The 13022-nt window shown below is 44.0% G+C and overlaps 1 protein-coding gene across 5 annotated transcripts in view; it reads right to left on the bottom strand.

Moving 5' to 3' along the window:
• Window positions 1-13022, bottom strand: part of ADCK1 (aarF domain containing kinase 1) — a 72623-nt gene that overhangs the window by 39586 nt on the left and 20015 nt on the right. For all 5 annotated transcript variants that reach the window (XM_071426722.1, XM_071426723.1, XM_071426721.1 and 2 more), the window contains one exon: window positions 3797-4000. In XM_071426722.1, coding sequence (XP_071282823.1) covers window positions 3797-4000 — 204 coding nt within the window. The remainder of the gene's footprint in view (window positions 1-3796; window positions 4001-13022) is intronic.

The raw sequence follows: 13022 nt of genomic DNA on the forward strand, positions 1-13022 counted from the left end.
GTTGTACATAGGAGAAGTAATACAGTGGCGCTGAGTGGATAGACCTAGGCTGTGGCCTACTGGGATGTGCAATACAAGGAGGTATTTTGGGACTAGAAAGAGGTGTGTGTTGGTGTAGAGAAGAGTACACAGTGAAGCATGGAGATGTCCCAATATCTAACCTGTGACAGCACTGTGCAGCAGCAGAGAAGTGAGAACCATATTAGGGAATGCACTGGCCAGTAGTGGAGCCAGGCAACAAAGGCACAAAGGATATTTGCAAGACCGGGGTTGTAAAAGTTGACAAGTCCTTCTGCAACCACTCCATCCTATGAAAAGCGATGCTGTGATATGCCCTTAATCAGAACAGAGTGGCATCATCTCCCCAATATCCCTGTATCCCACAGCCACATGGCAGTAGTTTCCAAAAAAACTACTAGAGGGAGGAAATGTCCCTAATCCCAGTGCTGTCAAAATTTCTTCTACCTTTTCTAGTTTCTAAGCACAAAGATTTTGTGTTTTTCAGGTGCACCCACTCTGAAAGTCTTGTTTTCCAGAGCTCCTCATCAGTCCTTCTTCCTAAATGCGTGGTGTCCACATCTTACCAGAAGTTGCCTGACTCTGCTCTGCATGCACTTCGTTGAGTTAGAGCACTTAGCTGAACCAGCTGTCTGTCCCTCTGTTCTGCAGAGAAAGAACATATTCAGCTTGCTTTCATTTTCCACGCTTGACACCTTTTCACTTTCAGAATCTTGTTCAAGCAAGGAAGATAAAAATAGAGGTAGAAGAGACTCTTTCATTCATATCTTAACACCCATTCTTATCAACACAGCTTTTCCCAACTGCTCCAAGAAATTCACCCAGAACAAGCCCAACCTGCACTATGTCCACTGTCTCCCCAAAAGATTCTTGCTCTGTGATCTCACTGGTGACTGTTTCCAGGAGTTATTGTAAAAATTTCTCTGCACAGCCTCTCCCACTGCTACTACCCTGTGAATCCCACCCCACCCACCTCAACTTCTTGCATATTAACACTCCAGAGAATTATCACCTCCCACCATCACTCATCCAAACCACTGTGGCTGAGATTCAAAAGCCAGCGTTTGCTCACCGATTATTTTTATCCCAGTGATCCCTGATAGGTACACTGGCCCTGGACATAAAATAGGGTTGGACAGGACAACCCAATAGTCAGCATATATGATGCTTCTGCTTCTGTGTCAAATCAACACATGCCATTCACCTTTACATCAGAGCAGCTCCCAGTCCCCAGCCACGACACTGGCCTAAAATGGGAGACCCCCCATCATCAGGGTATCAAGTAGGTTTGTGTGGAGACAACAAACTCATGGTGAACTGCCATAAAGCCACCTCATAAATGCTCTGTCTTTGCTCAAATATCTGTCCCACTGGCATGGTCTCCATTTAAGCCAGTTTTCCCACAAAACATTTGTTAAACACCCAAGCCCATGATAAGATTCACAGGAGTAGGTCACATCAGAAGGCAGACTATTCCTAATTGACTGAAAATATAATGCTTCTGTACATGAAATTGGCTTTTTTTGATCTTCCTGCCCTTTTGCAAGCTCTTGCCTAATTTGTTAGCTTGTCACATTCCTCCCTAGGTATCTCTGTATTTCCAGTTGCTCTTTGTCCCATTTGTTCTGCACTGATCCAAGCTGTATGTAACTACTTCTTGGCTACACCTAAGAGTCATCTGAAGAGCCCTGCTCTTGGGCCTGATGGGAGAACTGGAAGTCTTACCACTGAATTTGAGAGCAGCAGGACTAGGCTCAGGCACTCTGAGAAGATTCCCTCATTGTCATTTTTACTTCTATTTGAATTCATCTGCAAGTTCTCAGGTATAATGCTGGCCCCAGAAGGGAAAGTGTCAGATCCCTCTCTGCACTCTTCTCTGCCCTGATACTCCACCTTGCTGCTCTGCTACCTGTATTTCAGATAAGTATATCATATTTAAAATTTACTGAGGATCTAGCTACATTGGAATTAAATTTGTTCCTGAAGCAACCCCATTAAAACCTCTAGGCTCCAGCAATGACAGCTTTGGTGCATTAGGTTCCTAAATCCTTTCTGCTTTTAAAGATCTTGATTTGGTACCTTGTAACTATTGATATGGGCATTTACATCAGCTTTTAATACTGCCCAGTTTTACAAGGTCCTTTATTTTTATACATGTTATTCTCTTCATTTATCTCTTCTATCATTGCTCTCTTTCCCTTGATACCATTTCCTCTCCATCACTTCCTTACCATTTCTACCTTTTTTACCCTCCCTCCCCTGTAACTTCAAAATTAAATATTGCTCAGCACTGTCCATGTGAAAGAAGTGAATGCTATGAGGTAAGATTGTATTTGAACTGCTTCACTGGGAATCAATGAGGCACAGAGCATTCCTCTAGCTCCCAAGAAGCACAAAGAAATCAGAGATTATCAGTGGCAGCTGAACACACACTTGGGAGAAAAGGTCCCACCTCCAAGAGACACCACACAAACTGAGCCAGAGGTGCCTAGTGTGGTAATTTAATGTGGGTTAACTTTGGGGTGGCTTTCCACAGCTCCTGTGGAAGGAAGATTGCCACATGGAAGCCCATAGAGGCAAAGGCCTGCAGGGAGCAGCCAGCTTGCTCTGCTCCATCTATCCACTGAGCTATGAAACACAGCTGGTACCAGCCTTGCTACAAGGATGGAATGCTGATAGAGGCAGCATGTTTCAGACTGGGGGCTGACATTAACCCTGCCATTGAACTGTAAGGAAATATTAATGGTCATTCCTGGCTGGACAATATGTAGACCCTTAAACTACACAGAGGCAGACTCACCCTGTTCAAATCTGCCCATAATATACCCTCTAGATGCAAATACTTCACTTACCTCATGTTTCCCCAACACCTCCTTACCACACAGTCAGAGAGGCCAGAACCACCAAAAAAACCCTAAAAGCATCTATATGAGAAACAACAGATGTACACACCACTTCCCTTCTTCAACCTTCTGTCTTCCTCCCCCACACACACACACTTTCCCTAGCATCACCTTTGCACACTGTTGTCTCCTGCCTCCCTCTTTACCATGCCTGTTGTGATTCTTGAAAGGCCTCTTCTCAACCTGGGCTACAGGTGAGGGGACATCTTGTAAAGAGCAAGATGCAAAGTAGCAGAACACCCTCTGTAATTTACCATGTCAACTTCCCTTATATCTGATGAACACAGTCACTTACCTACTGATCTCAGTACTGTGGGCTGCTGAGGGTTAATGATGGCACTGACTCCTGAGCTACTGCATTACCTAACTGCAGCACCAAGAGTGATTTATGCCATTATTTTCTTTGGGGGTTAATTAGGGGCTCGAGAAAGTAAAGGGCTGTCAGTGCTAGCTGGAATTGGTCTAGTGCAGCCAGGGGAGAGCAGTCATCCCTCACAGAGCTCTGCCAATACGTCTTTGTCCTGAACATCAATACCTCCAGCTCCCACTCCTCAGTGTGGCAGACAGCGCTCCATCCTGTCCTCCAGCAGCCCGGTTCATCTTGGCATACAGAGTACACTGCTCTGTTGAGTCCTGCCATTTCCATCTGGCACCTTTCACACCCTTACTCCTCTGTTATCTTCTCCTCCTCACCAAAGCCTGCCAATAATGCCCATTGATGGACAGGGAAAACTCACATGGCCTTCACCCAGAAGCAAGGAAGAGGTATCTCCCCTCGGTATCTCTTATAGCTGAGAATCAGCAGTTTTCCTTCCTCTAGCTGTCCAGGGCTTGCTGAGGCCTGAGAAGCCACCACAAGCTATGGCTGCTCCTACCTCTTTGCCCAGATCCTCACGGATAACTTGCTCAATCTCCTGCCTGGTGCTCTGTGGGGCCTGGCTGTGCAGCACCTTGAGGGTGCGGGTGTACTCCTCGGGCAGGAGGTAGTCCAGCGCTCCCAGGTGCTGTCCCACCTTGATGAAGGTGCCTCGGTTGGAGCAGCACAGCTCCCGGAGGCGCTCGGCAGAGCGCAGGTGCACCTGTGAAGAGACCAGAACATCAGTCAAGCCCTTTTGCTGTTACATGCACATGTCCATATACACATCTTGTTTTGTCCAGTATTTAAGCAGACCAAGGATTTCCTTTCTTGATTCTGGGCATCATCATCTAACATGTCAGTTCATTAGTAGGACTCTGGCTGGATTTAAAGGGTCAGAACCAGACCAGGACAAGATGCTCCAGAATATAAAGGGTTTCAACACTTGTTTGTATAGGCATCATGATCAGTAACAGCACATTAATTTTTGGCCCATCCCTGCACAAAATAAAATGTCTGGCCTTAGGGCAGCATTGATTTGTCACTGTGATTCTGCATAGTTTGGAAACTCCTTGTCAAAAGACAAAAATCACAACCTCAACCATTATGTTAGACTCTTAGCATGAGTGCAGTGAAATTAAAATGAGAAGAAATTCACAGGTATCATCCCAGAGACTTCCAGGAACTCAGAAGAAGAGTCCGTTAAAAATCAAAATTAAAGATCTCTCCTTTGGCAGGGAGGAGGACAGTATACAGGCAGTCCTTCATCTTCCTCACCTCGCTTTTACACGCACAAGGAGAATTACATCCCTCCAAGTCCAGTGTGGTCTTGGGTCTTACTACCTACATTGCCAACAAAGTCTGCAATGACAGTTGTTTGAGCAACTAAGTGTTAGAAGGCTTACCAGCTGTGCTCACAGTGGCCAAATGCAACTACCAAATGACAAAACCCATTGCCAACCACTTGCCTGGTCTGTATTTCAGCTCTTTCAGTTCATTTTGCTCCTCAAGAATATACCAGCCACCACATCCTTCAGTGACAATGATTTATTCCCCCTTTATTACTGTCACTAGAAAAGCCTCCTGCCAAGGACACAGCTATATTGAATAATATTTAATGAACTTCATATAAGTTTACCCTGATACATTAATAAAACCTACGCAGATCAATAACAAAAAATAACTGTGCACCCATCCCCTGTTAACGCCTGACACGAATCTGCATGAAGTCTCCTCATTCCTCTGGCTTCTGTGTCAGACATCATTGAAGGTCAAATCCTGTGTCTACAGCCCTCATCTGCACAAGATCCTGTGGTGATGGACTCCAGCAAATGCCTTGAAATACATGACAAAAAGGAACAATTCCACAAACATTCATGAACACCACATACACCCACACCATCCAGCAGCTATCTTTGCTCTCTGTGCAAAGCAGTGCCATGTCACATCATGGGACAGGCTGAGTGACTCGTATTTGGGAATGTGTCAGGGGCAGACTGAGTGCTGAGCTGCAAGTGCATGAAACACAGGCCTAGGGGAGTGTGAAGAGAAAGCCTAATGTGCAAGTCTTGCCCTCAGTGTGAGACTTGACAGTTTGATGCCCACATGCTCACACACACGTATACGCGCATATTCCTAAGTGGGCACATACGGGCAAGCGTAACTCGCGTGTGCCTGAGCTTCCCCCAGCATACTGCCAGCTCAAAAACACTCCCACATGTATAGGCTGCAAATAACACCCATGAGTATGCCTCAAGTCTCCCACGTCATTCTCCTGCATTTTACACAACAGCTCTGAAGCTCCTGCTGTAAAAAGCCTCTGCTCTGGCTCTTTCCCTGTTTTCCTTTCCTGTGTGCAGCAAGGCCAAAAGCAGGCCAAAAGGGAACAAGGAAAGGAAGCTGTACCAGAAGATGAGAGAGCAAGAAAACCAGGGTGGGAATAATGGGACAGAAGAGAAAGGGAGAGAGGGAGCCTGTGCAGCTGGGTTATTTGTCACAGCACCGGGAGTGCAGCCCATCACAGAGAAACAGCTTTTTTGCAGCTCCAATAGTCATTGTCTACCCACTGCCTCCAGCTGTGGAGGAGAACCCCTGCCAGCAGTGAAGGAGAGTGGTGGCCAACCACACACCTCAAGGTGGTGGGCAGCCATAGCCAAAGGCACTGGCAGGAAGCAGGGGCAAGGCTCTTTACAGATATGCTCCAGGAAAGCCAGCACTGAGCTCCCAGCATTGAGCTCAGGCCAGCACAGGGTCCTGTGATCTCCCACGCACAGCAGGAGCCCATCAAATGACTCCAGGCTGCAGCATGACTCAGGGCAGAGCAGCAGCACCCGGGGCTGTAGTGCAGTGCTGGGTGACAGGACAAGCAGCCAGCTCAGGGTAGCTGAGGTGCTGGCTCCAGTGCATTACCACACCACATGGATTCCCAAGGAAGATGGAAAAAACAGGCTGGAAAAGTCATCTAGCTAAAAATGCAACTGCTTGTAGACACACTTGCATACAGGGTGTATCTTCACATGTGGGTCACTGCTGGGAAGGAGTTGGCAATAGCACCTCTTTCCTCTAGCACAAGGTGAGAGGAAATTTTTGCCCTCACAAATTTATCCCCCCTGTTGAGAAGCTGGTTGGCTTCATGAATGCAGCAGTCCTGGACAAGACAGTCCTTAGAGAGGACTCCAGGAACAAAACAGAACAAAGCATCCTCCTGCAAAGCATCCTCCACAGTGCTCTCACAACTGGCTTGGCTTAAATTCCTAAGAGATAGATGTCCTGGCTGGCTGGCTGGACCAGGGAATTCCAGTTCCCGCACTTCTAGAGAGACAAGATGACCAAGCAGCTTGTCTCAGAAGAGGTAAATCTGTATCCCTACATCTTACAAAACTCCAGTCTGCATTAGAGGCAGAAGTACTCTGAGTATGAAGCAGGACTGTGAATGCAGCTTCCAAGGACTCTTTTCTTATAAATCAGATCAGTTTTTTTAGCAGAAAACTTTCTTAATGATCTCTATTATTTTCTTGGATCTCCCCAACACAGGTCAGAGTTCAGGTGCAGCACTTGTTCCTCTGACAGACTACACTCTCCTAATCATAAACAAAGTAAGACCATCACATTCCTATACGGTGTCCAATAGTGGTGGCCCACGTTTCTGTTCCACCTTGAAGAAAATGCAAGGTAAATGGAAATCCCCAGAATGCCTCAGAACTTTTCTTCAAGATACTGCTCTTTGTTGCCCAAGAAATTCTTTCAAGACTATTTTTATCAGAGGCAAGAGCTGGAAACAACACCTAGTTTTACACAGATGTAATTGTATGCATCACTCCTGGGAGCACACTACATAGCAAGGAAGCATTTCATGTACTGAGGAATATCAAGAATAAATTTCCATCAGAAAGGCCTTCAGATCACAAATGTTGCCTGTGCACATGGCTCTTTCCCCAGTCCACATGGGCATCTCTTTCTGTCTTAAATCCTTTCTGCAAATTTCATCAGGACAAATTCTACATTGGCCCATATGGCTATCAGACTCCTCTGCTTTACCTACACCCAGGTTAGAATAGGATTAACACTGATTATTAAAACTGTGAAAGTAACAGCTCTTAGGTATAGAGAAGAGGCAACTCTGGGATGAAGCACACGCTCAGCAAGCAGAGCTGCAAAGGGATATATTTTAATTTATGCTTGATGTACAAGCAGACCTGGCTTCTCAAGTAATTTGGTTGCTTTTGAAGGAGCTTTTACTCACACAGATTACTGGCAAAGAACTGCTCATCAGAACATCAGATGTACAGATATCATGAACTGGCAGGTGTTAATCTAGTTTTTAAAACAAAGGAATTAATTTAGAAGAAAATACTCAGACTAAAATCTACCAGTGAGAACTTCAGTATTTGATATCTAGTGACAGACCTGGTGGCAAAAGTGCTCAGAAAGGCCACTGAATACAGTATAGTAAGTGGTCGAAGCAACTCCTCATATGAAATCCCTCAGAAAAGATATCCCACCTGTGCAGGGCATACTCTTAGCTGGCAAAATGTGAAATGAAGATTAGGAATGCAGAGAGAACAGCCTGCCCATCACTGCATACAATGGAGATACACTCTCCACGACAGTATTTCAAGAAAGGTGTCTCCAGAAAACACATGGAAAACTTCAATCACATAAAAATTAGAGATTAATTCAAAAATTAGCTGAGATGCTAATAACCATAATAAAAGGAAATCTCATATTAAAACTGTTAACTTGAAGAGGACTGAAAGGGAATAATTGTGTTGCCCTGTTTTTAAGAAAAGTCTAGACAAATCTGGGAAACTACAGTCCTTCAAGCTTTAATTCTGTATCAACTAAATTACTTGAGACAATAATTACAGAGAGTACTAAAAATCATCTAGCTAAACGTGATATGACTGACAAAAAGCCAACAGGGATTTTGAGGGGAAAAATCATTCTTCACCAGTCCACCAAAATACTGTGAGCTTGTTAATACAATAGCCAATAGAAAAGAGGTATTTACTGGGACTTTCAATAAATATGCTCACAAAGAATGAAAGGAAAACTCAGTAATTATTGGAGATACAAGAACATCACTTGCTCATTTTATCCCATTTCCAGCTCAGAAACCCAGCACTACAGACAGCAGCAATGGAAGACACTCCAATTAGGACAAGGCTGCAACATTTAGTGCTGTTTTCACCACAGCTTCATTTCAACCTGCTCTGAGCATTTTTAAACCAGATAACCTTGCAGAAGCCTTGTCTATCCATTCATTGTTTCCTCCTGGGAGATTGAACTAGCACTGGAAACAGAAACATGATGAAATGGGGAAGTGGTCCATGTAATGCACAGAAGGCAGGAGCTCTCTACCATAAAAGGATTGACCTGCATTACTGTCAAAAACAACCAGCAAAGTGTCCCATTATGCCTGTTCTTACACCAAAGTTTCATTTTCCTGCCAGTGATCTGGCAAAGGAGAGAATAGTGCAATGACAAAAATTCCATGAGATGTAAGAGATATTATTCACCACTATGGAAAAATCAGCCCTGCCAAGTCCCTACCAAAGACAGGTGAAAAATCAATACACTGAGGGATCTCACCCTCAGCATAGATGGCTGCAAGGTTACACATATTGGGAGGTGCAGTCTCTCCTCCCCACACACGCTGCTGGACTTTCAACTCACTGGAACCATCCAGCACTTGGATCACATTCTTGTGGATGGCTCAGCCTGCTCAAGGCACAGAGTGAGTCAGGGGAAAAAAAAAACTGTTTGACTGTGATAAAAAAGATTAAAATGTTAAAAATATCAAAACACTACTGTAAAAATTGAATGTACAACCCCACCCTGGATTCTAGACATCCTACCACAAAAGAGGTAGATAAATTAAAAAGGACAGAGAAAGACGAGGAAAATATGACCATGTCATATAAAAGTCATATTAAAAAAGATATCTGAAATGTTAGGAGATTGTTTAGATTACACAGAGTTGATGCATAAGAGAGAAAAGTTGTATGCAATAATGAAAAAAAACCCTCTCATTCCAACTCTCATAAACCCACAAATAGGGCATTCCACAAAACAACAACCATTTTTAAGTTGTTGGGTTTTTTTTACATCCCATCTTGCACAATACAGCATTAACCAGTGGCACTCACTGTCAGAGGATAGAGAACCAAGAGCTTAATGGAATTCAGAAAGGCTTTAGATATTTATGATAAAACAACCATACCTGATTTTATATGGAGCTTTTCATCTCTAAAAGTGCTTTTACAAAGCTCTTTACAAAACTCAGGACCGCTATTCTCCATTTTACAGGCTCATAAGAACATTACAGCTAATAAAATGTCTAAAGGGCTTTAAACACTATTGCTCAGGGCACCAAGACAAAAATTACCCTATTGTCTGGCCACAACCAGAGAATGCAAACAGGGTGCATTATTAAAACCTTTAGAGAACCTATTTGGTGTATCCAGCTCCCAAATTCTGGTTAAATCTTCTGCTGAGATCAACCTGTTTCCAAGGGTCTTCCATGTTCACTAAATTACCTGCCATTCAAAGGACTTGTGACATTGGTGATGAACTCTTGCTTTCCTTCCACAGAACAACAGAACTGCTGCTTATGGTCTTTCATATTAAGCCTTTGGGATGCTGGGAAGAAACTTGTGGCACACAGTGGGTGGAAGCATTCCAAACATATATGCTTTCAGCCATCCTGGACAAGAACACTCTTCCAGAAATGCAGTAGACTAGAAGAGCCAGGCCATCCTTTGGACTCCCTACAGAGGAGGAGAGAATGTCATCACCTCTGTGGTGGATATCTCCAAAATACAATTGGGTAGGGAGAAAAGACATGTCAGAGAATATAGGAAAGAAATCTGGTCATAGTCCTTTTCTCTTCCACCCCTGATAATGACAGGGCCATATGCACAGGACTAGTAAAACTGTAGCAACAGCTTTAGATGACCCAGGACAGCGCAAACCAGAGAAAAATGAAAAGATGTCCACCTCAATTTAACACAGTGAGAAACTGAAATCAGTGGCCACACCAAAAGATCTGTAAAGATGCCTAGGAAGGGTACAACTGTTGGTGATGTGAATAGGGTACTTGGGTGCTTTAAAAACAGCAATACAAAACATTGAACCCATTTCAGTGACAGTGCAGTTCTGTCTAAGGAACTGTTATCTCCTCTTTCAACTAATCTGAATAAACATACAGTAAATGTAAACTACTACAGCCTTCACTGACACTAGCAGCCTGGTAATCAAACTGACTGTCAGCAAGGATGCTGCAGGAAGACACACAACTCTAAATGGAATTGTTATTGCCTGCTTTTTGTATTATCTTTCCTACTTACTTTTTACGAAAGCTCATTCCCAAGCACATTAGGTATTTGCCATTCATATGCTTCCTTATACCAACACTAACTGATCATACTGCTGATGATGGATAGATCTACGCCTTTGGAATTGGAATAAGTCCCGGTGCAATGTACCTCACTACCTAATAATTCATTATTTGTGTGAGTTATGTTTAACTTAGTAAGATCTTTCAGAAACTCTGGCACAACAGTTGGTTGCCAATGGGACAGAAAGGAAGTGAGAAAGAGAGCTTTATAGTTTAGAAAGGATTAAGGAAGGAGATGATCCCCGGACTAAACTGACAACTTCTTAGGCTCTCAGTCTCATAAACACAGAAACAAGGAGTCACACAGGATGACTAGCAGGATGGCCAGTAAACTCAGTACTAATGGAATATAGACAGTAGACTTACAGACAGCTGAAATCTAATGTTGGTGTTGTGGCCTTGTATCAGTAGTGCTACAGGTAGCTGAAATTAAATCAAACACATTTCATAATTCGTGCAAAACTTCCCTGGAGATCAAAATGGACTCTTCCAAACCTAGGCCAACACATTTTACACTGAACAGATATGCAAGCTCACACCTTCCAAGCCATCAGGACTTTGTATTTCTACATACAAGCGCACACAAGTGCTGACATCCCACCTGTGCCACACATACTCCCAAGCCTTCTGGCTAAAACCCCTATTCACAACTGGGTTCATATAGGTGACTGAAGGCTGGCCTAGCAACAACCACTAGTATGAGATGCCACTTGGTTCAGAAAACATTTTTACACTAGACTGAGGTCCACCTCTTTGGCCAGTTACTCCCCAAGCTGCTCTGGAGAGTGGAAAGCAGAGTTTCTCAACTGCAGGGCAGAGCATCACCAGTCACCTTGCTGAACCCTGCCCTTGCTGGCTGGTGCATGCACAACCAGCACCGATCGCCTGCCTGTGTTCCATCTTCATTTTACTCCAAGCTCGGTCATTTGTGCTCTGATTATCTCTCATTACTGACGACCTTGCTGTAATGAGTTTTAATCTGCCTCGTATTAATTAGAAACATTTTCATTAGCCAGCTCAATTTTAGGTAAATAGCTAATAGAAGCAACTGAGCTGCAATTAGTTATCTGTGGGGCAGTTCAGGATAAAAATCTGAAGAGAGCAGCTGGTTCCCCTCTAGACACCCCTGTGACATAATGCACTGTTCAGAGTAAGTCTCCTGAGCCAGGAAAACAAGGAGCACAGGGAAGGGCTGGTCAGAGACAAAGGGAAAATAACATGCTAAAATAACTGTGCTGTAGAACTTCTGTGCCTATGGCAGGAGTCGATTTCCCTACACCCACAGACTTCACTTCCTGTGAACAAGGTTCTGCTCTTGAGGCTGTTTTACCCTGCGACTATTCAAGAGGTCCTTCACACAGGCTCTCTTGTGGGGCACGTACATTATTGTGAATGGTTACTTAAACATGAGGATAAGGTCAGACCAGATCTGCCCAAGACAGAAGGTTCAGACCCATGTATACACAAACATATAGTACTTGCAAAGACAGCAGGTTTATAAAAGTGCATTCAGTGCCTTATTGTCCTGATAGCTGATATACAAATACATCTGTCCTGTGCTTCATTGCAGAGGACCCAAGGAGGATAGAAAGTAATTCAACAGCATGTCTGCAGAAGGCACAGAGACATTCACAGAAGCCACAATGAAATGAGGCACATGTCTTGATCCATTGATCACGGAGCTGCAGCTCAACAGAGGCAGGTGAAATGATAATAAATTTGACACAGCACCTCTCAAAATCTGGCTAACAAAATTAATTCACTTCAGCTTGGATCAAACCACATGGGATGCCAGTGAAAACTGTGAAGACACCATGTTATTTAGTGTTGTATTTAGCTGTGGGGGGCGCTCTCATACCCTTCCATCAGTCCTAGGAAGCCCTTTTTCATTTGCTGTTTTCAGTTACTGTAAGCAACAGTATCAATTAAGATGTGTATTACACTCGGAAGCGTCCCCTAAACAGGAGCTGCTGACATACACTGCAGAAACTGCACACTATTGACAGAATAGCAAGAGATGATGTTGTGCAGTAAAAATGACCTGAAGGGAGAACACTCCCCAGACAGCTACTTCCATGTAAGAAGACTGTGCAAAGGCAGTAGCATGGGAAGTGAGAGCTGGTCTTGGACCATGGGTGGCGGGAAGAGCTCAAACAAGGCCACAGTAGCAATTAGCTTTGAAAGTGTAGCCAAATCCGTATGAGCTTGAGTGACAGCTAAGTGAAGAATCGTAGCAGCAGGATCCAAGATGGAGATCTGACAGCCTCTTCCCTGAGTTCCCACACCCCATCCTGCAGTAAAATAGAGCTGGAAAAGCCATGAACTCCACAGGAAACCGCAACATGCA

This window comes from Agelaius tricolor, unplaced genomic scaffold, assembly GCF_023055355.1.
Source record: "Agelaius tricolor isolate 1412-34295 unplaced genomic scaffold, bAgeTri1.0.p SCAF_5, whole genome shotgun sequence".
NCBI classification, from domain to species: domain Eukaryota; kingdom Metazoa; phylum Chordata; class Aves; order Passeriformes; family Icteridae; genus Agelaius; species Agelaius tricolor.